Source organism: Maylandia zebra, linkage group LG22, assembly GCF_041146795.1.
Source record: "Maylandia zebra isolate NMK-2024a linkage group LG22, Mzebra_GT3a, whole genome shotgun sequence".
Lineage (NCBI taxonomy): Eukaryota > Metazoa > Chordata > Actinopteri > Cichliformes > Cichlidae > Maylandia > Maylandia zebra.
Genome location: NC_135187.1, coordinates 19,491,919 through 19,519,497, shown reverse-complemented (window position 1 = coordinate 19,519,497; position 27,579 = coordinate 19,491,919). Strand labels below are relative to the sequence as shown.

Genomic DNA, 27,579 nt, shown 5'->3' with positions numbered 1-27,579 from the left:
CTAAATTTTTCTTGGTATACATTCAACCAGCTGCTGGAAACGTTCCTCAGAAATTTTGCTCCATATTGACGTGACAGCATTGTGTACTGGGAACCTCCTGTTCTACCACATCCCAAAGGTTCTCTTTTGGATTGAGATCTGGTGACACTGGAGGTCATTTGAGTACAATTAACTTATTGTCTTGATCAAAAAATGTTTGAAATGATTTGAGTTTTGGACATGCCATCAGAAGATGGATACACTGTTATTATAAAGATCAGCAATAATACTCAGATAGGCTCTGGCATTTGAACAAAGTCGGTATTATGGGGCTCAAAGTGTGCCAAAAAATCTTCCTGAACCGTCAACGCACGGATGGGTCCATGCTTTCATGTTGCTTACACCAAATCCTACCCCTACCATTCAAATGCTGCAGCAGAAATGGAGTCATCAGACCAGACCATATTTTTCTAGTCTTCTATTGTCCAGTTCTGGTGAACTCATGCAAATTGTACATTCAGTTTCCTGTTCTTAGCTGACAGGACCTGGTGTGGTCTTCTGCTTCTGCAGCCCATCTGCTTCAGAGATGCTCTTCTGCATACCTGTTGTAACGACTATTTATTTGAGTTTCTGTAGCACTCTGGCCATTCTCCTCTGACAGTTGACATCAACAGGGCATTTTCACCCAGAGAACTGCGGCTCACTGTGGATTTACTCTTTTCCAGACCATTCTCTCTAAACCGTGGAGGTGGTGGTGGAGTGGATCAACAGTTTCTGAAATACTTCAACAACCATACCTCGTTCAAAGTCACTAAAGTTATCTTTCTTCCCCATTCGTTTAAATATCACCACTTAATCTTTACTCTATCTACATGCTTAAATTCACTGGGTTGCTGCCATGTGATTGGGTGACTAGATAACCATATTTTTCCAGTCTTCTGTTGTCCAGACATGTGACTAGATAACAAACTTTTGAACATGTGTACCTAATAAAGTATGAAGTAAAAAAATTCTAATACATTAAAGGTGAGTAATACACATTTTTAGAGGTTTAAAAAGTATATAAGTAATGAAAATTTACGGTGACTGTATTTTCAAATTTAACTGTCTGTTTAGAGTTCATGTTTTAAAAAAATGAAATTAAAGTGATTTTATTTTGAAATTCACACATCAGCTTCATTAATGGATCCCAGTTCAGCAGCGCAGGCATAAAATAAGTCAACTCACATGTACCGTTACTATTATAATGTCACTTTGAGACAATGTTTTGACAGTCAAATCCTCGCTGCAGAACATCAGCCCAGTTGGGTGCATCATTTGGATAACGCTCCTGACTAATCCGCCAAACAATTCAGTGCCTTATAATCCCAATATTATTACAATGTAATCAAAGGATGGAAAGCACTCAATTTATTAAACCCTCCTGGGTGAGACAAATGAGTCTGCACACACACACACAAGCACACACGCAGAGACAACAAGAGCCACATTTCATGTAGAAAGTGTAGTTTTATTATTTCAAACTTCTCCTTAACACCCGAGAAGGTTTTCACCTCATACCTGTCTCCCTCCTTCCCTTTTCCTTTCTCCAGTTACATCTACAAAAACTACTCATTACTGTGTATGGTACATTTTCCTCCTCAGTCGCCATGCTCTGGAAATCAGCGAATGAGCTGCAGGAGTGGACGTAGCTCGTGAGATGACGATGGTGGGGAATATTAGCTGCAGATGGGCTTAAAAGAAGGCAGCGTGAGGATGTAAGCAAAACGAGAGGACGAGGGAAACGGGTACTAAGAAAACAAGTCTGGACGTGTAACCCTCTCCTCCCACCGAGTCCCACCCACCTGCCCCCACCCCTTTTTGTTTGTTTTTTCTTTCCCTAAATGGAACCAACAATAACAATCATTGGCTGGTTATTTACATGCACAGTGTCCCCCCCGTTACCACCCCATAGACACACTAATGCCTGATCCCAAAGCCATCTGCTGATCAACAGTGTTACATGTTACAATATGTTGAATAGATTTTCCTGACAATCACTTTTACTTGATTTCAGAAGCAAGCCAAACCTATAATTTAAAAAAGACAAGGCTGGTGATATTCCATGGTAAAACAAAAACAGCAACGAAATCAGCCTTTTGATAAATATTTTCCATGTTGTGAAAGCCCTCTTGTACAAAACTATTGAAAACCCCATCAGTCAGCCACGCCGTTGCACCAAATTGCACCCCTTTGTCACAACAAAGCTGGGCACTGTAGTTTATTTTAAACACGCACCTCTCCCTCACTGTAAATACTACCTGGACATAAAAATAGTTTCCACAAACGTGCTCTTTATTGCTAAAGAAACTACAGCGTGCAGCTGTTGTAGGAAAGTACAGTAAAACAAATCAGTGCTGGGCGCTACAGGGAAGCTACTGAAAGATGGATGTTTTTTGGTCTTTTCATGTTTTGCCTTGTATTTACCGTAATAATAAACAAGTGAAATATCACCTGCCTTATCTTTTAAGGAATTCACGCCTTTCTATGCGTCCTGGGACCTCAGCAGTGGCTTCGGCTGGAAGGTGAAAGCAGGGAAGGAGGAAGGGGGAGATGGCTTTGGGAGCGGGAATCGTAATCGACTGCTCTACACATCACCACGTTCTAAAAACAACAACAGGTACGAGCCGTGCCTCTTTTTTTATTAGGTGACCCCCCCCCCCAACCCACCCACCCACATCGATGAGCCCAACCCCACCCACCCCCCAAACAAAACAAAACAAAACAAAACAAAACAAAGCAAGAACAAAAACAAAAAGAAATCACAGGGGCACCAAGTGGTAAGAGTCCAGGGTGCAACTGCAAAGCACCAGCTAGTCCTGTGGAATTACACAATCACACACACACACACACACACACAGCAGTGGGAGTGTTGAGAGCTGGCAGTTTAGTGAACTGTCCCCTCGGTGAGGCCAGCTCTTGTTCTATGAATCTCTTCTCCCCTCGCCTTCCTCCCGCGTCGCCTTCCTCTCGTCACGCCGCCCGGCATGCTGGTTCTTCCCTGAGCTCTGTACATTCTTTTCAGGGCCATATTTCACTTTCTCAGACACACACACACACAGTCACACACACTCACACGCCTCTCCGTCTGGGTGGGGTTAAGTCCATTTCTCAGGTAAACTGTGACAGAGTGAGTCCATCCACAGTGACACCATCAGGGTTTGGCCTGAAGGGGGTGCTACCAACAGTTAACCAGCCCTGCAGGGGTGCAGAGAGGATGACATAAGTTAAAATTACAATATGCTGCACTTTGACATAACTGCATGAAAAAAGGCACTTCACTGATTTTACTCATGAAGTTGAATTTCGTGTCATTAAACTGCTCTGCCAAAAAACCAGTCCTGTAATTTTCAAAGGCAGGTTTTCATGCTTTAACGCAAAAACTGTTATGGTTATGAAATGTCTAACATTTTTTGAGATTGATACAAATGTATGGAGTTAAATTAGCCTCAAAAGGATTACAAACTAATACTTACAAGGATAAAAAAATACTGATCATTCCTGCACAAATGTTTACGTTCAAGGACACAAATCTGATCATTTTTACTTTCAAAAAGCTGCTACTTTCAGCTGCTCCCTTATTCACAAGGGGTCGCCACAGTGAGCCGCTCTGCATGTTTGATTTGGCAGATTTTTTATTTTTTTTTGCACCAGATTAACACATTCACTTGGCAAGCGAAAGGTCACTGGTTCGATTCCAGGTGGAGACACAAATCCCCTTTGGGTTTGTATCAGGAAGGTCATCCGGTGTAAAACTCTACCAGCCTAGGCGAGTAGCCCAAAGAAGCCCTTCTTGACACAACCCCAAAGGAACAGTATCAAACCGGGGATCTTTCCCTCATTAGGCGACAATGAAAACCTTCTTTTAGCTCACTTAAGAGCTTTGCCTGATACGGAGAGATCTCGTGATGTGTGCACTTGTTTATTTGGAGCATTTTTCACATTTGCAGCTTTGAACGGTTTCTCAAGCTGCGTTCAAGTGCTAGTGAAAAATTGGACACTGGAGGCCTGTAACTGAAGAAGGATTTTGTCTCATCCAGGTAGCTTGAGGGTTAAACCTGGGTTTTCAGTACCATGAAGATGTGTCTCTTTTTAGCGGCGCTCCAGAGCAGGTTAAGTTCTAGATTAGAGATCAGAGGGTATGAAATCACCACCTACTGACCAATCAGTTCTCCAGCAAATTATATCATCATTCCCAGAAGGTCCCATGGACCTCTGTGCGTGGACGGCATGAGGATCGAAAGTTTTTTTAATAGTGTCTAAAGTCTTTGCATTTCCCTGATAATTAGCAATAAATATAGATTCTTATATTATATTTTAAATATAGATTTTAATCACCATTTAATATCTCTGGAGTAGGTGACACAGGGATCATTTTCTGTGAAAGAAAACTCATATGATCCCATATGATTGCAGAGAGATACCCTGGGTATACTGAACTTGCTTCATAGTCCAGGGCCCTGGCCTTTCCTTGGATTCTAAGAAAAACTAAAAAAGTTTTTAAAGCTACAGGTCTGGATATATATGCATTTGTAAAGGAGTTTTATATTTGTTCAAATTGCTTTGTATTTGTGTGTGGATTGGAGCATGCATTTTGTGAGTACCCAAAAGTACTCACAAAAACGTTGTACACATTTTCATCATCCCTTTGAGACTAACTTAACTCCATACAAATTAAGGACTAAAAACAGATCCTCACTCAGCTTGACTGCACTACATTTATCCAACACCATTACACAATAGCAGTGCTACAATGCTGGAATAGTGCTTGAAAGATTAACAAAGAAAGCAACAAAAACAAAGATATTAAAATAGGAGACATTTGGAGAAGATGGCTGTAACTCACGTGTAAAGAGGCTGCAGCTGCAGATGAGAGGACTTCTGAGGAGGCTGGTAGCCATAAGAATCGAACCCACCAATGAAATCAACTTCATGAGGGGAGAAAGAACAAGAATGACATCATTCCACTTTCCCTTAAACTGTGTGTGTGTGTGTGTGTGTGTGTGTGTGTGTGTGTGTGTGTGTGTGTGTGTGTGTGTGTGTGTGTGTGTGTGTGTGGGGAGGGTTATATACCAGGTGTTGTATTTCAAGATAACTCTCTCACAGCATCAGATTGTATCATCTTATGCGTTTGGCATGCTTTTATAGACTGCAAACTGTGACATCAGAATGAGCAGAGATACAATACCAATACATCAACCTCCCTACTGCCTTTGTGTCACTGATACATAGTTCTAATCTTTCTCAGTTGATTAAAGGAACAGAGTCATGTGGTGTCGAGTGAAGTAGGATTGATTAGCTGCATCAGTGGGGCTATAAAAAAAACAAAACAAACATCAAGTTCTGGATCTGTTTTCTCTACAGCTAGAACTGAACAGCTCCATCATTTTAAAGTAAGAATGTTGTAATGCTTTCTTTTTACAATGAAGCACAAACGTGGTTTAAAAAAAGGCATTTAGTTATTTATTGATGTGTACACACTTATAGAGCTTTCAATAACATGAAGTGTAAGACAGATTAATTACCTGCCACATGCTAGGGAAAACGTGTATTCCCAGACTGGTTGCCGACTGATTACTGGAGGTTGCTGGCTGTCATTAAGTAAAAAAACCTTGTGGTTGCTTTGGTCACTAGCAGATTGCAGCAGTTTCCTGTAATTTGCCTGGAAGATGCCTACTTTTCAGTTTGCGTAATGCTTTATTCAACTTTAACTACACTCGAAGAGTAAATGGCGAGTATTTGCAGGCAAATTGCTTCAGCTAACTCTAGCAACCAACCAGTGACAGAATGCACACTTTTACATGTTTTCCCCACGTGACTGGTAGTTTCTAGATGAATTGTGTGACATTAGTGTATAACAGATATATTAACTCATTCACTGCCAGCCATTGGCAGTGAATGAGTTAAACCCATTGACTCATTCACTGCAATTGACGGCTATAGACGTCAATGGCAGTGAATGAGTTAATATGTGGTGAGTATATCAGCTGATTTAAAACAAGCAATGTGTCACCATTATATTAGGTAAAGAAACACATTTGTCTTGAATATATCACTCGAATCTTTTTTTCAAAAGGCAAAAACAAACAAAAAACAATAAAAATGCACGACACTGCAGTTCCTTGAGTGGCCACTTGAGGCTCACTTCAAAAGTCAGTGTGTCCCCACAGACTCCATAGATTGAAAACGTGACGTCATTCCGGGGTAAAACCGCAAAGGATTCTGGGAACGCGTGGCAAGCGGTACTAGCGCACGCAGGCTTTCACATGAAAACAGTCACACAGCGATAAAAAGAAACACAAAAAATGGCAAGAAGCTGTTGTATTATTAACTGCAATAGCCGGTCGCATGACAGCCACTGGAAGCCGACGGGTAAAGAGATTGTTTTTTTTATCGGATTACGTCGTGGAAGAGAAATTGTTCACGCCGTGTTTCCGATGAAACAGCTGATGGATGGCCTGGATTGCAGCCATTCGAAGACCAAATATAAAGTATAAATCTTATATTGATTTGAATTGAATTCATTGCGCTATGCTGCTTTGTTCACTGTGGCTTTGCGGGCTAATGTTTGTTGTGTTTTGTAGGAAAACCAGCCTACAAAATGCTGGAATGCGATCCAGACTGTGCACCCTCTTATCAGCCTGGGTCATACCGAGTTTAAAGCTGCTACCACAGCGAGATTTGATCGGTTAAGAGAGAGAGAGTGATATCAAAACAGCCACGCAACGTCCTGCATATATGTGCCCAAGTGTTGTATTGAAGCAATCAAGTGATGAATAACTGTTTTCCAGTATGTTGTTTTGCAATGTTTTTTTTTTGCATTGTTGATTTGTTTTTTAACGACGCAGCTAATAAAGCATAATGGGAAACAATTATGCCTCTTTCTTGTAAAATTCTATAATAGAATGAAACAATAATGCCAGTTATAAATAAAGACAATAAATTGAATGAATTACGAAACACTCATTTTTTGTCTATTAGATCTGAAAATGTTGTGTAACACTACAACCTGAAACGACAAATAGATTGCGTTTGCCTGTAAAGGAGATAAAGGAAAAGAATTTAACAACAGCTGTGAAATGGAATAGTCCAAATCACCAAAGTAAACTGGACCTGGGCTTGTTGCAGGGATCTGAAGTTAATAAACATCTTGTGAGTGTATGCACTCACACTTAGGACCATATAATAATAAATATGTCCGTGATGAAAGTTGGGCAGCACGCTAACGTCCTTACTCCACTCTGTATGCTCGTAGGGGTCTGACACTTTCACTCCTTTGATTTTCTCCTCGTCCTTTTTTTTTTTGCCTTTTTGTCATGTCTGTCTTTGTACGGACGTTTTATACATAACTGTTTTTGGGGCAAATAAAATGCAAGTAGGGATTAAAACCGCAGAATTAATGATTACCGGTGCTGGAAATACTAGCGCTTGATGCAGTGTTTTGATTTTGTTGCCACAGGTACCCACAAAGCAATGCGCGAAAGTCACGTGGTCTGTCAATCTCTATATTAAAAAGCCGAATTTTTGCAGAAAAAAAACCAAATCTATTACAAAATCTGATTTAGTCTCTATATTATAAAAACAAAAAAACAACATGGCGATGGATCTAAAGCTAAAATTTAGACCGGCTGATGTCAAACACTCGCTATATCCATCTTTTATATACAGTCTATAGTCCATCTATTTTATGAGTGTGAGTGGTGCCTTGTTTTAAAATAATACATAGCTGAGAAACTTGATTTTGGTTTTATGGATTTTAAACAAATCGTGTAGATGTTGCGTGTTACTGTTAGAACATCACTGACACTATGCTATGACAGGCATATAATTGCAATACAGCATGTTATTAAGACGTTAGAGACACAGCACTCGCCCACTTCCTCTTACAGGAAATCAAACTTATAACATTGATATGGGACTTCATTTCTTCCACTGAGTGAGCGTAAAACACTCACAAGAGGCACATCACGGGAACAATCAGTCAGACACGCAGATGGCACACTCACGCCGACAGACAAGCACTAGCCAGCTGACAGACGGACACTCTCATGGTGGGAATGCATCCTAATACTCCCCACAGATGGAGGGCTCAGATCACCCAGAGGGAATCCTCTGCAGTGATATCGCTAAGCATGACTCACACAGGAGAAACCAATGAGACGACAGCAGTCATGGATCTCTCACATAAGAGCCCTCGAAAATAGTACGACAAGCACACCTAATCAACTGAACAAGGTGCTGGAAGAGCTTTTAGTGAGAAGAGAAAGATACTCACAGCTGTCCTCGTCATCCTGGAAGACTTTGCTTACGTAGCAGGCGTAAACAAAGCCAAAGAGCTGTTGGAGAGGAGATGATCAGAAATAAATACAAGGGTTGTTCTGTTAGCTGAGTCACTGCTGACTTGTCCAATATTTCTCGGAAAATGTTTTAGCATGATATTGAGGGTCAGCAAAGTGATACAAAACCAAAAAATGAATGTACAAGAACGTGTGTGTGTGTAAGTGTGAGTGTGTGTTTGATACGTACAGCCAAGAGGATCTGAATGGCTGAGCTCAACACCTCGATGTACTGGTAGTCGAGCAGACACCCGGACACAGTGATGACATGGTGGTCATCGGGGGCCATGCGGGAGTCTAATACTGGTGTTACCAGGCAACCAGGACCGTGCTCCATCCACCACGAACGATGGAGGGATGTGTTGAACGTCATGAGAAAGTCTCTATCCTAAACACACACGCATACAGTAGACACAGAGCTAATTGTCATTCTCTTACTGTATCTTAAAGCTTCTTTTAATTGTTATTAATACAGTGATGCTTTTCTTCTGTCTTCTGCCATGTCTACACTGTTATGTTAAACATAACCAGTTATTAATGAGGTCAGTCTACGTAGAAGTAATACAGATCAAACTTGAGATTCTTTGCTTGGTTTTGCAAAAAGGGAAGACAATCAGAAAAAAAGTTGTCTTAAAAGTAGAGGAGCAAGTGAATGAACACAGTGGCTGAACTGAGATGAATACGGATTATTTTAAACTTTAAATCACTCAAGGCTAATTTACTAGGATCGAAAAAGAAAAATACGGATGTAAAAAGACCTGCCTTAATCGTTAAGTCTAAAAAATACTTCTGAAAAAAGCGACATAGAGCCAGAGAACTGCTAATATTTGGTAGCTGATGCAAAGTAAAATGATCTATAAAAATGTACTTAAATATAACAACAAAACCATACAAGTCAGAACAGGGGTCGCACACAAAACACAACTTACCTGAGAGAGGTTTCCAACCTCCAGGTAGAAACAAATAATGAAGGAGTTCCATCCCACCCAGACGACCAGCCATACTGCATACTGCCAAACAGAGACACAGGGATCGGTGTTTGGGGACCGTAAGTTACACACACAGTTAGTGCAGGAACTGGGACTCCGGTGCAAGATGATGGATATACACTACTCACAAAGATGAGGTATCTGAAGCGAAACTGCACAGTGCCAAACATGCCCAGGATGACGGCCATAATGTGCAGGAAGTTGGCCAGAATGGGAGCCCACTGGTAGCCCAGGAAATCAAACACCTGCCTCTGAAGGGCTGCCACCTGGGAAGGGGTGGGTCACACACACAGACACACACACGTATATATGCATATTAGGAAAGAAACAAGCACACATGCAAATATAAAGGACAGAAAAACACAACACACACACACAAGTAGTGAAGGCTACACACACACATACAGTGACAGGGAGACACATACACAGGCCTGCCGCAGTTGTTTCCATGGTAACTGCCTGGAGCACCAGCCAGTCCAGTGACTGTAAAAAAAAAAAAAAAAAAAAAAAAGAGGAGCACCCCCAAAAAGCTCCACCAAACTAATGAGAATCTATGGGCCAAAACCCTGTGCCGCACAACAACTCATCAGCCGGGCAAACAATAGCCTCAATAACTGCTCCTCACACTGCTGCTGTCCACGCCTGCATCACACTCACTGCGGGGAGATGTTACAGTCACTCTTATAACACAGTCATCACCCTTGAGAGTGTCAGTCCTGAGCTATTTCAGAGGAAAACAAACATCCAACTTTCACTCTACAGTAGAGACCAGGTGGTGAGAAGAGCATTTTTGTTCTTTACATTCAGATGATTTTTTTTTCTATATGGAGCTATCAAGCCTCTCTTTATAAACATAGACGACCCTGACACTAAGGACCCCCCTACCCTGTACCCTTCTGCTTTATACACACACCCTAGCCTGTAATGTGGCATGGCACCCCAGCAGCTGCAGCTCAAAGCTTTTTCCTTGTGTGACTGCATGAAGAGGCCAGACAAACATGTCTGATTACAATGTGTGGGTCTGTAGCACGCTCCTCTAATTATATCTTCATGGTGAGTGAGTAGAAACACACACACACACACACACACACTTACCAGCTGCAGTGAACATATCACCAGCAGCGTGCATCTCCCGTCGCACTTCCCCATTTTGGAGGGCTCAGGACGCGGCTTGGAGCCGCGGAGGCTCCGGGGAAAAGATGGGTCCCCGGTCAGATCCAGACTGCCTGGTCGCCTCAGCTCACAACATTCCCGGCTGAATAGACGTGCCCAAGGCCGCCGCCTCCTCCAGCAGCGCTGGTCCGGCTCTTCCACTCACAGTGGATGACCCATCTTGGCCTCTGCTTTTTTTGTTTTTTGTAAATAACAGTCGCGGGAGGGTTTCAGGAAGGAGAGAGGTGAGGAGGAGGTGAAGAGGGTCCAGTTCACGCCTGCTGCGGTCTGACCACCACAGAATCACCTCGGCCACACCTTCCGAAGAGGGGCTACACAAAGACACAAAGAGAGACGGAAAGCTGTCATAATCCGCTCCGGGCTACAGACAGAAATGAGCATCATATGATACCGGATCACACGGGGGTGGTGGCGGTGAGGAGGAGGAGACCGACCCCGCAGTGGTGGTACTACAGCTAACGTTTGGCTACATACACTACGGACACAAAGCAGCCCGTTGTGACTCACGGTTTTCTAGGAGCGGAAGAGTATCGCCCCCCTCCCCACCTCCTCCTCTCCCAACCTCCGTCGTCTGGATCGTCTTCTCCTCGAGCTGCTCGCGGGGGAAGAAGTCAAGTTAGCGGGCGGTTTTTCTTACCGATACCGGGCTCCTTTGCTCCGTCTCGCAGCGCCTTTTGTCAACAATCGGTGCCGGGGCAGGAGCAGCCGGGGGGAGAGAGAGAGAGAGAGAGAGAGAGGGGGTGGAGGCTCTCAGTCACCGCGACCCCTCGAGGAGGAGCTGCATGGATTCTGCGGATCCGCGTGCGCGAGGGAGTCAGCGAGTGAGCGCGAGCGAGCAGCCCCGCGAGGCTTTTGAAAGGATCACAAAAGAAATGGGGGCCCGCGGTGGGTGAGGGGGTTCAGACTTGTGGAGGAGGAGGAATAAAATCGCCTCCTCCCTCCAGCACCACCATCCAGACCGAGGAGAGGGAGAGAGGGGAGGCTGGCCCCCGGAGGTGCTGCCCTTTTCCTCAGCTTGTGGTTATTCGGAGCGGAAATAAACACAATTAACAGCCTTGTTTAATCTCAGCTACTTACCACGAGCAGCGCGACAGCACAATACAGTGAGCTGCACACAAGCTATATCAGAGAAGGAGGCAGATGATGAGGCGGCTATTGCAAAGGGCCACGCAGGAATCAATGAGCAAGACAAATGTTTCATTTGGACTTGTAATTCACCATGCTTTTGTGTCAAATCTTTGCAAATAAAGAATTCTGAGTTGTCCTGTTTTGATAAATTAAAGCACAGACTCCTTTGGGCTCTACTGAAGTAGATATGCAGTCAAATATAATTCTAAGTGCGGTACAAAAGTATTTGCCCCCCAGTCGTAACCACTTTTTAAGTGGTTCAGTTCAGTTCCACTAACCACAGCTGATTACTGCCAGACCTGATGAATCAGGAACTCACTTAAACAGAACCTGTCGGACAAAGTGAAGTAGACTAAAAGATCTAAAAATAAAAAACCAAACAAAAAAACAACAACAACAACAACACAACATGCCATAATCTAAAGGAACTCAAGAACAGCTGAGAAACAAACTGACATCTATCAGTCCTGAAAGGGTTATAAAGCCGTTTCTGAGACTTTCGGACTTCAGTGAACCACAGTAAGAGCCGTTATCCACAAATGGAGAGAACCTGGAACATTGCAGAATCTTCCCAGGAGTGGTCCACCTGCCAAAGTTACTCCAAGAGCGCATCAACGACTCATCCAGGAGGTTACAAAAGAACCCAGAATAAAATCTGAACTGCAGGCCTCAGCTGTGTCACTTAAGGTCAGAGTTTGTGATTCAACAAGACTGGGCAAAAATGGTATCCATGGGAGAGTAAGAAGAAAGCCGCTGCTAACCACAAAGAACATGACAGCTTGTCTCACAGCTGCCAAAAACATCGTGATGATCACCAGGACTTGTGGGAAAATATTCTGAAGACAAAAGTTGAACTTTTTGGAAAGTGTGAGTCCTGTTACATCTGGTGTAAAACTTACACAGCGGTCTGGTGCTTCAGGTTTTGGAGTGACTGAGTCAAAGTCTGGACTTAAATCAGATTGAAATGCTTTGGCATGATCTTAAACAGGCTTTTCATGTTCAAAAATCCTCCAGTGTGACTGAATTAAAGCAAATCTGCAAAGAAGAGTGGGCCAAAATTCCTCCACAGCAATGTGACAGACTCATTGCTAGTTATCACACACGGTAGATTGCAGTTCTTACTGCCAAGGGTGGCACAACCAGTTATTAGGTATAGGGAGCAATTAGTTTTTCACATAGAGCCTGGTAGATCTGGATAATTCTTTTTTCCATTAATAAATTAAATCATTTTTTTAAAACTGCATTTTTTTATTCAGTCAGGTTATGTTTGTCAAATGTTAAATTGGCTTGATGATCTAAAACACGTAAGCTAAAACCTAAGAAATCAGGAACGAAGCACATACTTCTGTTGGGCCTTAGGGCAGCCCCTCACTTCATCCGCTCTGTGAAATAAGCTTTTCAAGCCAATCTCTCTCTTTGAGACAACTTTCTTCTGATTGGCTGCCTCCTTCAAGCAGAAGGTTTTAGCAGCAGTTGGGTGGGGTTGCTGTGTCTGTGATGACCATATAAGGGTGTCATCTTTCGTTGATGTCATAGAGATCCAAGATTAGAAAAAAGTGCCTGACACAGAGTGTTTAGAGCAGCCTGAAGTTTGAGTTTTGCGTCACAGAGATTTTTTTCTTTTTATTTATTTTTTATATTTTTTTTTCATGATCTTCACCAACAGCTCCTCGGAGGGAAATCATCTTCTCCGCCATAGGGCCGTCCCAGAAGATGAACAGAGGTCTAAAGGTCATGTGCTTTAGAAATAGGAAACAAAATCCAGCAAGGACCTGAGAGATGTATTTGGTCATTCAGCTCCACTGTTCACAAAAGCCTCAACAGAAATGGTATCAGTGGATGGGTGGCTGTCAAGAGGCCATCATGAAATACCATCTGGAAAGAGTCACACAGTGGGACACTATCAGTCATGGACTGGTCTCCCCAGAGCCCAGATCCTAACATCATTGAAGCAGTGTGGGATCTTCTTCACAGAGAACAGAACAAAAAGCAGCCAACATCCAAAGAAGGGCCTTGAATGTTCATCAAGCCCAGAGAACTATTCTTAAAGACTACTTAAAGAAAGAAAGCTGCCTATGAGAGTTCAGGCTGTGCTGAAGAATAAAGGGGGTCATGCTAAATATTGAGCACTCTATTTAGATTCTTTGGAGTACCCCGAGTGAGACCGAATTGAAGTCACTACAGACAGTTAGAAAATTAAATTCTTTTAAATGAATTATGCTGAGGTATTAATAGCTAAAAATGCACTGTCTACAAGTAGTACTGGTCTTACTCGTCTGTGAAATAATGAGTTCATTTCAGGTCTTTGAAAAAACACACACACACAAATGCACACGCAGTTACACAATAGGGCTTTATAAAATATGTAAAGCACACTTTCTCTTAAGAATGGTAAAACCTTTATTAGGAAAACTGCAGCCAATAAGAAAATGCACAGGATAACATAAAAAACAAAGCTGTGTGGGGAGCTAGCAGCCAGTTTATGGTGTTTTCGAACTGCACGCATAATGAATCCCAAACAACTTGGAGTGGATTGTAAAACTGCACCATAAACCTCCAAACCACACATTTAACTTGTACCATTGTACCACTGCATAAGTGATTTGTGAACCCTTTACTGAGATTTCTGCTCTGACGTCTTGTAAAATTATAGACAGTCACAACGGGACCAAACTAATAGCACATTTTTCATGTCTTTATGAAGCCCTGAGATAGACTGGCAACCTGAATACGCTGTTAAGAAAATGGATGGATGTCTTTATTAAACACATTAAGTTACAAGCTGTAAGTCCAAGCTGGAAAGAGTAAGTCAGCATCTATACCTCAGTAATGATTTCTCCAAAAGATACTCCGAACAAGACAAGTTAACAAGATAGGATAACAGATATTAATCCCTTTAAATCCTTGTAAGATAAATGCATGCAAAGTCACAAAGTTAAATCGCAAGTTCCCTAAAAAACATTACAGAGACGAACAAAGCTGGAGACTACAAAACCAACATCCAAAGATGTTTCTGTTCATCAGTCCACAGTAAGAAAACTCTCTACAAACAGCTGAAATTCAGACCTGTTTCTATGCTAAAAGTGCAATCTTCACGTTTAGTTTGGGGTTAGTTTTAGTCTTGTTTTCATTACAATAATAGGCATGATATTTGTCAGGGGAATATTTATTTAAGAAGTTCAGAATTGATATTAAAATATGAAACAGAACACTCTGTAAAGACAGCGGAGTCAGATTGATGTAAACATGGTAAGTGCCAATAAACACATCCACAAAATCCTCTTCAGAGAGATCCTTTTGGTATCCATCAATAGGCTTTGTGCATAATTCTGGTTGGATATTTGACCAAATTTTTAGCAGAATTGGCAAAGTTCATTTAGTTGGTTGGTTTCATGGATTGGACCCAACTTTTAAGATTAATTCACAAATTTTCATGGATTAGTTTATGCATCCGAAAACCAGTTTTGATGTATTTGGGATCATTTTCCTGTTGGTACTTCCAAGTGTAAACTGTCTCCCTGTTGATTTGCGGTGAAGTTGAAGAATTTGCTGGGAGTCCTGTCACTGTGTCCAAAAAAGCTTAATTTTTGTCTCATATGACCCATCAACCTTGTCTCCAGATGGCATTTGGTTTGTCCGCTTTTTTCTTTGTAAGCATGTTATTAGTCCATGTGATGGCAGTTTCCAGTTCTTTGCAGGCTCGAGTTTTTGTGGTTCCTGGGTTATTCCTGAACATCATAACCAACTTCCTGTCACTGAGGGTGACAGTTTGGGTCTTGTCCAGACCTTCACAAAGTGGTAACACATCAGAATTACTTGTACTCACTGATTAACTTGGAACCTGCAGTTGTTTAGAAATGGCTCCAAGAGACCATTCCAACCTGTGTAACTCGACAATTCTCTTTCCTACATCTTCACTGACTTCCTTGGACTTTTCCGTTGTTCTGAATATTAGTCAGTCCAATGAGTGATGTCACACAAATCCTTTTTATAATGGCAAATAGAAACTACCAGTTGTAGTCAAGCACGATCACTAACAAGTTGATAGAATTTGGCCTTTCCACATTAAAAGACATTGCGTAACCTTTAGCAGAGCTTATTAGAAGATTTGGGTGAGTATGTGTGGAGGAGTATGCATACTTTTGGCTCTGTGTGGATTAAAGAAAATAGTAATGCTGTACTATTATTTCACCCTGGAAAAAAGAACAGTTTAAAATCCCAGAATTACCATATCATTTGTGCCCATGATGAGTGAATGTGAACTTCAGATCTGAACCTGAACGGCCCTCACTGAGAGCTGTGGCATGATTAGCAGAGGGTTGCTCAGTGCTAATAATAGAAATCTCCAGGAATTGCAACAGTTTTGTTAGAGGAATGTCAACATGTTCCCAGGTTACATAAGTTAAATAAGAAGGCATCTGATCAAGCTTACTGCTACTAAAGAAAGTTTTCCCAAGAGACGTTATTCACTAACTTTTCTAGATCCCGATTGCTCACTCCCTGTTTATTGTATAAGTTTAACCTGATTGTGTTTATAGTGGTAATTAAATGAAGATTCAATCATTTTTCTGGTTAATCAGTTTAGAAATACTTGTAAAGGCTCCACAAACACAACAAAGCATTTCAGTCAGAAAATAATTTGACAGCTTTTTTTTTTCTTTTTTCAGAATATTGAAGTTTATTATAAAGCAGTACATCAGAATAAAAAAAGAAGTCGCTGTGGAGGTTCTTGTGCCTGAGCCTAATAATCTTCAAACGCATCCTGAGGTTCTTTTGAAACAGGCTGAAATTACAGAGTCCTAGACCACTGTCGAACACCACCCATCCATGTCCAAGGCAGAACGCACGCGCACACACACACACACACACACACACACACACACACACACACACACACACACACACACACACACACACACACACACACACACACACACACACACAGCCCCTACTGAATTTCTCCCATGTACAGACGTTTATCACTGGCACCAGACAGCACTGTGTAGAGAGACAAAGGAGAAAAAAAAAAAAGGATTCGACTTTGATTTTTGTTTAATGTTTCATAAGGAAGCTTAAAGCGACCTAAGCGCCTAACTTAACATAATTCTGGCATACTGACATCCACCTATCCCAATGTGCCTTCAAGTTATCTTAATTAATTCTTGTGTTAATTAAAAAAGTGTATTTTAGGCCTGAAACACATCTTAACCGATGAAGTTAGTTCACTCACCTATAGGCTCCTCTGGGTGGAAGACCACTTCGTTGACCGAGCCTGCGTGACCCGGCAGTTTGTACAGGATCCTGCGTGATGTGGTGTCCCAAATATACACAAACCTGTAAAACATGATGCAGAAAAAAAATGGTGCTTACATTTGAAATCGCCATATGTTAAAAACTGTATATGTCATACAGTCACTCACCACTTCATTAGGTAAACCTGGTCATCTGCTCGTTAATATAAACATCTAATCTAATCTTATTTTTACTGGTAACAAATCACATTTTCGTCACTGCATTTTTCTTAATTATGTCCTTTGCGGGATGCAACGGGACAGAGTTTGCTTTCAGAAATACAGATTCGATGGTGCACTCAGAGTACAGCAGCTGGTGTGACTTGAGCCCTTTGTGTTTGTGTGCGAGCTCATATTCATGTACAGTATGAGTCGGTGTATTTGCTTCTCACCTGTCGGCCGAGCCTGCAGCTATCTTACTGCCATCAGTAGACCAGGAGCACCTCATCAGGTTCTGAATGACAGGAAAAGATTAATTAGAAACAAAGCATTACATGTGTGAGCTGCTGAGGTGAAAGACAAAAACGCTTGCAGGACTCCAGCTGTTTGTCACTTCAATGAAGAGGGATATAACTTACCTTTTCAAAGTTGTGAACATTGCCCTGGAAAATCTTCACACATCTTTCCTTGGGAGCAAATGGTCGAACATCCCAAATACGGACTGCACAGAGACACAGGGAGACTTCAAGAACAGGATTCACCCATACAGCCAACCACGTTTATGAGCCAAACATGTCTGATAGTACCTGTGTTATCCATGGAGTTTGAGAGAAGGTATGACCCCTCGGAGCTCAGGCTGAGCCCAGTCACTGAGTCACCGTGTCCGTGCATGTTGTAGATCAGCTTATTCTGCCTCAGATCCCACACCTGCAACAACACAATCAATAACTTTGGGTAGGGTTCCTGCAGAAAAGCCATGCAAAGTCATTCTTGAACATTTTATAAGAGGTGCAAAAGTAAAAAATGATTCACTGCTTTATGGTCTTTGCAGTACCTCAGGGAAACAGCGTCCCAACAGTGGCTAAATACAGAGTAGAAACAACTTTTTCACTTGTATTTAAATGAAAAAAAACCAGCGCTGAGCTACACGTTAGCATCAAACCGCTCCAAACTAAGATAAAACCAAAAGTATTTACGCAATCTTTTGTTCATGTTGCTCCAGAATTTAAGAGCCACAACCACTGGGAAATTATTTTTAAAAAACTAATTATAGTAATTTGTCCTGGATACATTCTAAACTGTGCATGAACTACATGTAAAACCTTAGTTTCACTTTTCAGCCTTGTGTTCTTGAACATGACTAGAGGCTCCCTTTCTTCTAATTGAAAATAGTTATGTATGAAAACCCATTTATATGCCTGTCAAGCATGTAACACTTTGATAGGTGGCAAGGATAAACAGCCCACTCTGGCAAGCTGTGCTGAGTCCATAGGTCCTGCTCGCTTCTGCTAATCAAATTCCATCTTTTTGCCTTCTTTGGCCACAGGCGTCCAAGATAATTATTTGAAATTAAAGCGGCGCCATGAAGTGAAAAATTGGCCCAGCCGAGATTTAATTTCACTAATACACTATGTGTGCTGTGATAATAAAATCCACAGCATAAACAATCTCGTTTTTCAGGATACCCTCGAAAGAACATGGACAAGAAGTTCCATCAGCAGTAACGTGTTTCCAGTGTCATTTTACCTTGATGTCATTGTCGATGCCTCCTGACAGGATCTGATCGCTGGTGTCGTTGAAAGTCACAGCCAGCACCTGGTAGGTGTTCTGGAAAGTGTGGATGGCTCCTTTTTTACGGATGTCCCAGAGCTACAGAGCAGACAGTGACATCAAACAGAAAGCACAATCAGACCTTCATGTTTAATTTTGTGGGACAAAAATGTGGCATCCAGACCTAAAGATGTGGATAAAAATAAAGCTGGAAAACTCACCTTCACTGTCCCGTCGTCACTGCCGGTGCAGATGAGTTGGGGTCCACGGCGAGCTGGGTAGCATGTATTAACGAAGGAAGTGTGGCCCTTCAAGCGCTTGATCCTCTCGCCCGTTTCACTGTCCCAAACACCTACAGTTTTGTCTGTGCTGGCTGAGAACAGCATGCTGAAATGACATAGCAGGAAATAACAGTTAGTTAACCCTTTATAAAGAGCACAGGGTTATTAAGCCCTTAATAGGAAGTGCTGATTGCATGTGTCCTTTGCTAAAGATCTCCACCTACTTACCTGCCATCTGTGTTGTAGTGCAGCTCCATCACTGCTCCACTGTGTCCCTTCAGTGTGGCGTAATTTTCGCAATCTCCATACACGTTCCAGAGCACTGCAGCAAAAAAACACAAAACACCGGTACACACCAAGTTATTCACAGTGAAGAAGTCGTTGCCTCACTGCAGAGATTTACTGGGAGTTTAACTAACTTACATATGAGTCTGTCAAATCCTGAAGAGGCAAGGGTGGCTCCATTGGGGTGAAACTTGCAGCAGTACACCTCACCCTCGTGGCCAGACATTAGCATGATGGGAGCCTGGAGGCTGGAGGTCCGTGGGGGGCCCTATGGGAGACATATACGTGGTTAATACAGAGGTTGAGGTTAAAGAGGGAATTTCAGAAAAAATGTACTGATGTGAGGCTATGACAAGAGGACCTTGCAGTACAGTCAGTGGCATGGGTTTTGATTTATATGGTAACACTTTAAACAATAACTAATACAATGTTTCCCCATTATCAGTTCTTTCTTGATTCCTGATCAGTTTTCTTTGTGGGAACAAAAGCCGGGATCAAAGGCAGCTGTTGGTATAGAAACGTGTCCTGCCAGGTGACCTGGGAGGGTAGATACATCTGGAGGCAGATGATTAAAGGTTTGAGTATCTTGTTTCTAAATATTCAGGTAACTTATCCAGTTTAATCATACTGGATATTTTTAGCTTGTATTTATAATTTATTATAAAATCAGATATGGACTGTGAACGTGGGTCAAAGTGTTGTTGTTGTTTCTTTTATATAATAGTCTCAAAAACAAATGTCAAGGTCATATTTAATGAAATGCTGGTGTTTTAATGCGAATAAAGATGATCTGCAAGGATCATCTACCTCCATCTCAAGCATCCTCCTCTCTCACACCAACCCTCTGCATGACATCCTTCACTACATCAAAGGATCTTCTGTGAGGTCTTCCTCATTTCCTCCATCTTCAACATCCCATCCACTATCCCTCCTCTCCACATGTCCAAACCATCTCAGCCCTCTCTAACTGCTCAATCTGCAATGTCCCTCTGATGAAACTTTGCATGCATCTTTAGTATTGTCCATTCGGGTCCTTCCCAATGTAAATCTGAACGTTTTCAATTTGTCAGAGCCATGATACACCATCCAAACCATACATACAGCAGGTCTCATTACCACCTTCCCTTTCACTCCTGTAGCTGCTCTTCCACAACCCATGGACTGCATCCTGGCTGCACTCTCTTCTTCCCTTATCTAATGCCCCGTCCGTTGCTTTGGATGTTTGAACCCATTTATGTAAACTCATATACCCTCACTGTTACACCTCCCATCAGACTGGAATTTGATGCGTCTCCCTCTCATTCACACACGAGTTCTCTTTTGTGTCTTCTGACTTTCATTCCTCTTCTCTCCACCACATACCTCCACCTCACCAGGCTCTCTTCCCCCTGCTCCCTCCTCTCACTACAGATCGGCTGCAGACATCATAGTCTACCGGCACTCTTGCCTGGCCTCATCTTTCAGCCTCTCCATCAAGGCTGCAAACAAGAAAGGGGCACAGAGCCAAACCCTGACATAATCCTACCCCCACCTTGAATAGTCGAAATGTCAGAGTTAACAGCCAAAGGAATAAAGGTATCTATTTGTTCTACACTGAGATACAAAGTAGGGGTTACCTGGGAGTAACTTCCTGAATTCAGAATAGAAATGGTGGTCAAGATAGTTGATAATGTCTTTTACTTTCTTTATCACCCGTGTTTCTCAGTGTAAACACAAATCTCTTTGCGCGACCCCCGTTATTTTGGAGCTGGTATTATCAATGTTGCTGAGAGTTTCTATCCTTAAAAGATAAAACATTAAACCAGAACACAAAAGAACATTTTCTGTGATCGCTTTAAAAACTCTTTTTAAACAATCGTTTACCCAAATCTAGATGGAGACATTGTAAAAAGCATCAAAGTGAGAGCTAATGCTGTGCTAATTTTATTTGCATGTTTATCTGTCTCGCTGGCAGCCCAGATAATGAACCTAAAATCACCACAAAGGGAAAATGTGACTTTTTTCCAGGCGGCTTTATATATAATTAATGACAAAGCGTACACAGTATAGTGTGGTTACTTGTTCTAAGTGTTTGAGTCTACTTCAGTAGCCACCCCTCCCGGTTGTAGTAACAGCTACCCTCCGTACCGTGGCCACGAGTTGCTGAGACTGCGCCGCCGCTATCAGCTCCGTCCGGGGCCGCTTCACGGCGGAAGGAACCACCGCCATGTCTGCCGCTCTTTTCATAGGCTCAATCATCTTTACAGGACAAAAATCCGCAAAATTTTAAAGCTTTAACGATACAATTTACAAAAAATGAATGGACGTCTTTCATACGAGATGTCGGAGGAAGTAGCACCAACGTATCAACACAGAAGAAGTACTTCCTGTGAGCGCGAGGAATACTATTGGTCGAGGTTTGCAACGGCTAAGATGATTGGTAGATTAGCCGCTCCGCTTGTTGTTGAAACGTTTTGAACCGGATGTAAAATAACCATCGTATCAATCCGAAAGGTAACGCTGATATCATTTTAAAATTATTTTCTCTGAAATTATTGCTGCATGAGGTTATGTTTATTGTTTATTATAAACTAGAACGTTAAGCAGGCACGGGCCCATTTTCTTGTTCATATTTTATTTATTCAATATCTGTTTATTCATTTATTATAGCTCTTTAGTGTGGCTAACATTAGCCGAGGAGCTGCTGTTCCATTCAGCTTTTGTGTTTGAGATAAAAAAGTGAGTCTAATAGGTTTTTATTGCTATCCAAGAGATCCAACACATAGCTGTGAAGCTCATAAAAATCACTTTCGGGTACAAAATATGACACGGCTGAATAGCAAGTCAGCATGCGAGTGGGGGTAAAATAATCAGTGAACATAATAAATTAAATCAATCTCTTTTTAGATTTAGCTTTTGTATACTGTTAGGATCAAATGAACTGTGTTGACATTTGACTTCAGTAAAAAAAATATGTCTTTGTTTTAGCATGAAATTCCATGACTTTTCCTAAAGTGACCCAAAATACACGAAAATTAAAATGTTTAAAAATTCATAGTGTTTGTACAATGAGGCTGTTCTAGGTCGTATCTATTCAGATGGATTTTAGATCCACCGGTGTGGTTCAAATAACAGAAAATTTTGGTTTTAGGGAATTTTAAAATGGTACATTCCATGCATGGAATAATAAATTGGCATAGAAATATTTATATATTGAGGTCATACAGAGGTCAGAGGGTGCCTTGGCACAAGATCTGAAATAGGATGCCATGATCATGGGGTAGTTAGAACCGTTGCCTTACACCAGGAAAGTTCCTGTTTCAGAACCTGTCAGTGGCCTTTTGGTGTGAAGTTTCCTCTAGGTACTTGGGCTTCTGGCCACACTCCAAAGACATACGTGATTCTAAATTGGCTGTGGATGTGAGGTGAATAAAGTGCTTAAAAGTGCTGCATGAATGTATAGTTAAAATGTGTTTGTAGTCTAAAGTGGTCATAAAGACTAGAAAACTGATGTATAAATTCAAAAACAATGCAAAAATACCCGCCATGTAAGAATGTGACCTACAAATAAACAAATTAGAATTAGTTTATTCTGAGCTAACAGAGTTTAAACTCACTAAGATTAAAACAGAGAGTATAAATGCACCTGATCTGCCATTTCAGGGATTGTGGGAATCCAAGCGCAAGATTCAGTTATTGGAAACCGTGGCTGTTTTGAGACGATGTCCGACCGTGACCGCCGACCATCAGAGCCGGCTGGGCTGGATGGTTTGCCACCACTGTACAGCATTGCCAAAGGAGAGGTGGTTTCAGTGCAAACTTATGGAGCATTTGTTCGACTGCCGGGATACAGGAAGGAAGGTCAGTGAAAAGATTTGATTATTCAGATGAAAAATAAAGAAAAATAGGTTGAAGAAGAAAAAAAACAAAGTGTTGTTTTGTCTGGAGATCTCTTCCTGTTAAAAGGGAGTTCTTCCTTCCTACTGTCACCATGTGCTTGCTCATAGGGGGGCAGTAATATTATTGGAGTTTTTCCTTTAAAATTGCAGGTCATTACCTTACAGTACAAAGTGTCTTGAGTCAAACAAAACACTTTATACTGTTATACTTGTTGTTGTGAATTGGTACTATGTAAATAAACCTGAAAACAACAAAACCCTTAAAAAAGGACATACATGTAAGTATAGTAGGTAAGCCTGCCCTAATTATTGTAGCGTCTTTACTTTACAATGGGTGGCTGTAGCTCACAGGTCATCTACTGATCGGAAGGTTGGTGGTTCGATCCCTGGCTCCTCCAGTCTGCATGCCAAGTATCCTTGGGCAAGATACTAACCCCAAGCTGCTCTCCGATGCATCCATCGGCGTGTGAATGTTGTTCACACGCCGTCTAAACTGTAGACTCAGTTTAGAGTCAGTGCTTGGGAGAATGGGTGTGATTGGTTGAATGTGGCATGTTGTATACAGCACTTTGAGGACTCCTGGAGAGTAGAAAAGCTATATAAGAATCAGTCCATTTACCATTTACAATACAAAGTACCTTGAGGTGACTGCTGGTATGATTTGGTGCTATATAAAATTGAATTGAATTGAATTAGTGTACTGTCTCACTGTGTGTAAGAAGACAAGGCTGAAAGACTTCAAAGACACAGGTCAAAGTAAGATATTTCACATTCTTGTTATGTTTAAAAAAAATTGTTCTTTTTGGCTTATTAGCACAATCATAGTTTCTTCTATTATAATTCATTTGTGTTATCTTCATAGCAACAGAAATTGAAGATGTGTGTGTACAGACAGGAGGTGTGGGAGGATGGTTGGGCGGGGTTGATAAGAAGTGGGACACGTTGATGAAGTGGGATGACTCGTATCTATATTTACACTTGGGTTACCTCTTTGATAATGAAGTATGATTTATTGTGGCTTGGCCTTGACCTACATGTCCAGTTAAACAGCAGCTTTTCATTTTCACCACCGGAGGGCGAACCGAACAACTTGTGCTCACACATTCATAACCTGTAGCCTAAAAAATGATTTGGAGAGAACTTGTATGCTTTATTTAAATTACAGTCCCTTTGAAGTGAGAGTCAGTTTATGTGGTTTGAAGTAGATGTAATGATTAAGCACAGTTATATGATTTAGTTGGTCAAATGTTATTGAAGCTTGATAACAGCTGGAAATAAGTTTGATTCTTAATTTAGTATTTGGGTTTTCATTTGTCATCCAACACGTATTCATGTGTCAACCTTTTCTGTAGGTCATGAATGCTCACCATGAAGTGCTGTACAAAAGTCTTGAGCCACTCCTTATTTCTTTATGTTTTGCTGAAAATGGGTGCAGTGATTTATTCAAACCTGTGCAAACATGAATGGAAATACAGAGTTTGTACAATTCTAATGAGCTCAAAAGTTAATATTTGTTATAACCACATTTATATTTCACAACATAGTCTTAACTCTGTTACCTAACTTTCTTTAGGTAGTCTTCAGGAATAGTTCTCCAGGCTTTTTGAAGGACATTCAAAGCTCCTCTTTGGATGTTGGCTGCTGTTTGTTCCATTCTCCCACACTGTTTCAATAATGCTGAAATCTGAGCTCATGGGAGGCTAATCCATGACTGGTATAATGGTTATGCATTATAAGTTTTTCTATCTGGGTATGCTTTTGCTGCATTGGTATCATGTTTTACAGATGGTTGTAGACACTCTTGTATTTTCTCATGACCTTCTCTGTACATATTGACAACGATATGAACAAAAAAAAAAAAAAATTTTGGATTCATAACTTAATAAGACCTGTTGCAACTGATTTTCAATCCACTTCTTGTGTAATGTGGCATTTGGCCTTCAGAAAAGGCTGAAGAACTGTTGTTCAAGACCGTTTTATAAATTACGAAAGAAAGTCTGGTTCCAAATATAAAGACATGAGGGTTTGCTTAAGACTTTTGAAAGTATTAATGTATTTTAGGTGATATCTAAGTAAATGAGATTTGTCCTTTGCTTTCACAGGTCTGGTACATGTGAGTGAGATGTCAGCTTCCCGGGTGGAGAACGCTTCAGAAATTGTGGATGTGGGAGAACATGTGTGGATTAAAGTCATAGGGAGAGAGGTAACAATATCACACGTGTTTTGGACAACATTTGTTAAATGAAGGTATTCTTCAACTCCAAACCCCAGAAAGGCTGCATTAAAAGTCCTCCTTTACCCTTAAACCTGAAAAGGTGTCAGAAACTGCCACTCCAGTGGGCTCAAACTCAACCTGGTTCTCATAAAGATAGTCACAGAAGTGCACACACAGAGCAGAAAGTTTACAGCTTCTTCCTCTGCTCATCAGGTTCAGGGTGACAAGGTGAAGCTGTCTTTCTCCATGAAAGCTGTCAATCAGGGAACAGGGCGGGACTTGGACCCCAACAATGTTATGGCAGAGTAAGTGCTTACGGATTCATTGTGTGTGTTTTCATGTGTCTGAACAGGTGTGTGTGTGTTGTTAACATCTGTGTTTGTGTGTTTATAGGCAGGATTCAAGGCGGCGTAAGCAGTTTAGAGACCAAACCAGCAACAGGATCACGCTGGAGGCTGTGCTCAACACAACGTGTTCAAAGTGCGGCTGCAAGGGTGAGGTGACATCATGAGTCATGTAATGTGTCGAAGAGACTGTGCTTGTTTCACACAGATGGCTGATTTGTTTGAATTCACACTGCAGTTGTTAAATAAATTATTACTCTCTTCAGGTCACTTTACAAAGGACTGTTTCTCTGCTCCTGGCCTGCAGTACGCTCTCTTGCCTGAAGAGGACGATGAAGAGCCACAGCAGCAACCATCTACAGCCGCACAACATCAAGATTCAGACAAAAAGAAGAAAAAGAAGGTGACAATGTGACCTTTAAAGCCCTGCGCAGCTCTCGCTTCCTTTTCCGCTCTACCTTTCCTTTGCTGATTCTTTCTTTCTCTCTTTCATCTGATGCAACAACCCCCACATGTCTCTCTGCATGACATGCGGTTGTGACCACATTGGGAGTCTGTTGCCTGGAAAAATGATTTTTGTGCTGATTTAAGAGGAACATACTTTGTGTTTGGGTTTTGAGGTATTGAAACTGCTTTTTTGTGCAACTTCTTTGTTTTTAACGCCTATTCTCCAGGAAAAGAAAGCAAAGAAGAAGAGTAAGAAAAGGGAGAGGAAGGAGTCTGAGAGCGACAGCAGCAGCAGCAGCAGCAGTGAATGTAAATCCAAGAGGAGGCGGCAAGAACACGAGCGTGACAGAGATGACAAGAAGAAGAAGAAACACAAAAAGCACAAATCGCACAAACACAGCTGAGACAAACACAGGGTGAACGTGGTTGGCAGCAGACTGAAAGAAAGACTTCCAGCTTTAATATCTAAACCTTCATTCACTGTCTGTCAAGTTCAAAACTTGAAGGGAAGCGCTGTAAATACAAACATGTGATAATCTCCACTTGTCCTGAAGTTACCCCTCCATAAAGGGAGGAGTCTGCCACACTGTGTAATCAGATAGGTGCAATCGATATGGCGGCAAGTGGCTATCCCTTTCCAAAACCCCGATATTGTTTACAGCTGTTTAGGATCTGGGAAATCCATTATACACAAGCGAGAGGGTAAAAAAGGAGAAGGGAGACACGCACGCACATACACAAGAAATAGTTAAGACATAAACAGGAAGTGTAAGGCACCACAAATGAGCTTTAGAGTAGTGTAATAACACGATAGCCTGAGGTTGTCTGCTGGTTTTGTTTTGTTTTTTTGTGCGTGTTTGCGAGTCTCACCTCGAGGAGACTCTTTAAAGTACACCCAGCCGTCTTCCTGCATGTCCACTGTTTGCTCCATTAAAACTATTTTTATCTGTAAAGGTAACAAAATGTCTCACGATCTCTTTGTTCAAGGACCTTGAACTCCTAATGTTGCCGTCCTTGGAGGACCAAAACACATGTACACGCACACGCAGTGGAATTTTTCAAGCTCTGGTCCACCCATAACCAGTTAATGTTTTAAAGCCTGGACAGGCGCCCCTACACAGCATAGAGCCCAGGTTATGTCACGCAAGTTTTTGTTTTTTATCAGGGTTAGAGGCCCAACATCTTGTTTCTTCTTCTCTGCTGCTTTGACCCAATTTCAAGCTTCTGCTTGTGAGGCTGCTGAGTGAGATCGCTTCCAGCTGCGGCGGTTTGAAACGGCTCCAGTGCGATCCACCGTCAGCGGGTTTAGTTTACCGCTTAATCTCAAAAATGTTCTCTATTTCTTTTCCTTTCTCTGCTCTGACAGTCGTATGAGACACTCGGCATGACTGCACACCCAGACGTGTTGCATTAATACACATACCTGGATTACAACTGCAGTAAACTGTGGATTCTGCATTCATTTACAATGAACTGCAGGCTTT

The 27,579-nt window shown here is 41.7% G+C and overlaps 3 protein-coding genes across 4 annotated transcripts; 1 reads left to right on the top strand and 2 right to left on the bottom strand.

Annotated features, from left to right (window-relative positions):
• Positions 1–1,468: 1,468 nt before the first annotated feature.
• On the bottom strand, positions 1,469–11,481 carry nkain1 (sodium/potassium transporting ATPase interacting 1). Of its 2 annotated transcripts, none has more exons than XM_004548017.6 (8): positions 11,154–11,481; positions 10,439–10,827; positions 9,472–9,609; positions 9,284–9,364; positions 8,545–8,742; positions 8,294–8,354; positions 4,865–4,946; positions 1,469–3,216 (listed from the first exon to the last, which is right to left on the bottom strand). In XM_004548017.6, exons 2-8 carry the CDS (start codon positions 10,490–10,492, stop codon positions 3,207–3,209), a joined length of 624 nt encoding a protein of 207 aa, XP_004548074.1. In that variant the 5' UTR covers positions 10,493–10,827; positions 11,154–11,481; the 3' UTR covers positions 1,469–3,206. The 2 variants fall into 2 exon arrangements, with proteins under 2 accessions (XP_004548074.1, XP_076735241.1); XM_076879126.1 differs by lacking the exon at positions 11,154–11,481 and adding an exon at positions 11,024–11,127.
• A 4,819-nt stretch (positions 11,482–16,300) lies between these two features.
• Positions 16,301–21,582, bottom strand: snrnp40 (small nuclear ribonucleoprotein 40 (U5)). The gene is made up of 10 exons (XM_004548018.4): positions 21,339–21,582; positions 19,350–19,479; positions 19,155–19,248; positions 18,867–19,032; positions 18,622–18,744; positions 17,682–17,802; positions 17,514–17,596; positions 17,328–17,389; positions 16,875–16,978; positions 16,301–16,642 (listed from the first exon to the last, which is right to left on the bottom strand). Exons 1-10 carry the CDS (start codon positions 21,447–21,449, stop codon positions 16,593–16,595), a joined length of 1,044 nt encoding a protein of 347 aa, XP_004548075.1. The 5' UTR covers positions 21,450–21,582; the 3' UTR covers positions 16,301–16,592.
• A 10-nt stretch (positions 21,583–21,592) lies between these two features.
• Positions 21,593–27,058, top strand: zcchc17 (zinc finger, CCHC domain containing 17). Its single transcript, XM_004548019.2, has 7 exons — positions 21,593–21,704; positions 22,854–23,051; positions 25,192–25,292; positions 25,518–25,609; positions 25,698–25,798; positions 25,915–26,051; positions 26,323–27,058. The coding sequence occupies exons 2-7, from the start codon at positions 22,913–22,915 to the stop codon at positions 26,497–26,499; spliced, it is 747 nt and encodes a 248-aa protein (XP_004548076.2). The 5' UTR covers positions 21,593–21,704; positions 22,854–22,912; the 3' UTR covers positions 26,500–27,058.
• Positions 27,059–27,579: the final 521 nt, after the last annotated feature.

Bases quoted from the DNA above. Each gene is read 5' to 3' on its own strand.
- nkain1 (XM_004548017.6), bottom strand. From the start codon at position 10,492: ATGGGGAAGTGCGACGGGAGATGCACGCTGCTGGTGATATGTTCACTG. The intron at 9,610-10,438 runs GTAAGTGTGTGT...ACCCCTTCCCAG, and splicing joins TGATATGTTCACTGCAGCTG to GTGGCAGCCCTTCAGAGGCA. The intron at 8,355-8,544 runs GTACGTATCAAA...CCTCTCCAACAG, and splicing joins CCATTCAGATCCTCTTGGCT to CTCTTTGGCTTTGTTTACGC.
- zcchc17 (XM_004548019.2), top strand. From the start codon at position 22,913: ATGTCCGACCGTGACCGCCGACCATCAGAGCCGGCTGGGCTGGATGGT. The intron at 23,052-25,191 runs GTCAGTGAAAAG...TTGCTTTCACAG, and splicing joins GCCGGGATACAGGAAGGAAG to GTCTGGTACATGTGAGTGAG. The intron at 25,293-25,517 runs GTAACAATATCA...TCTGCTCATCAG, and splicing joins TTAAAGTCATAGGGAGAGAG to GTTCAGGGTGACAAGGTGAA.
- snrnp40 (XM_004548018.4), bottom strand. From the start codon at position 21,449: ATGATTGAGCCTATGAAAAGAGCGGCAGACATGGCGGTGGTTCCTTCC. The intron at 19,033-19,154 runs GTAAGTAGGTGG...ATGTCATTTCAG, and splicing joins CACTACAACACAGATGGCAG to CATGCTGTTCTCAGCCAGCA. The intron at 17,597-17,681 runs GTACTATCAGAC...GTCTCTGTGCAG, and splicing joins AAACTCCATGGATAACACAG to TCCGTATTTGGGATGTTCGA.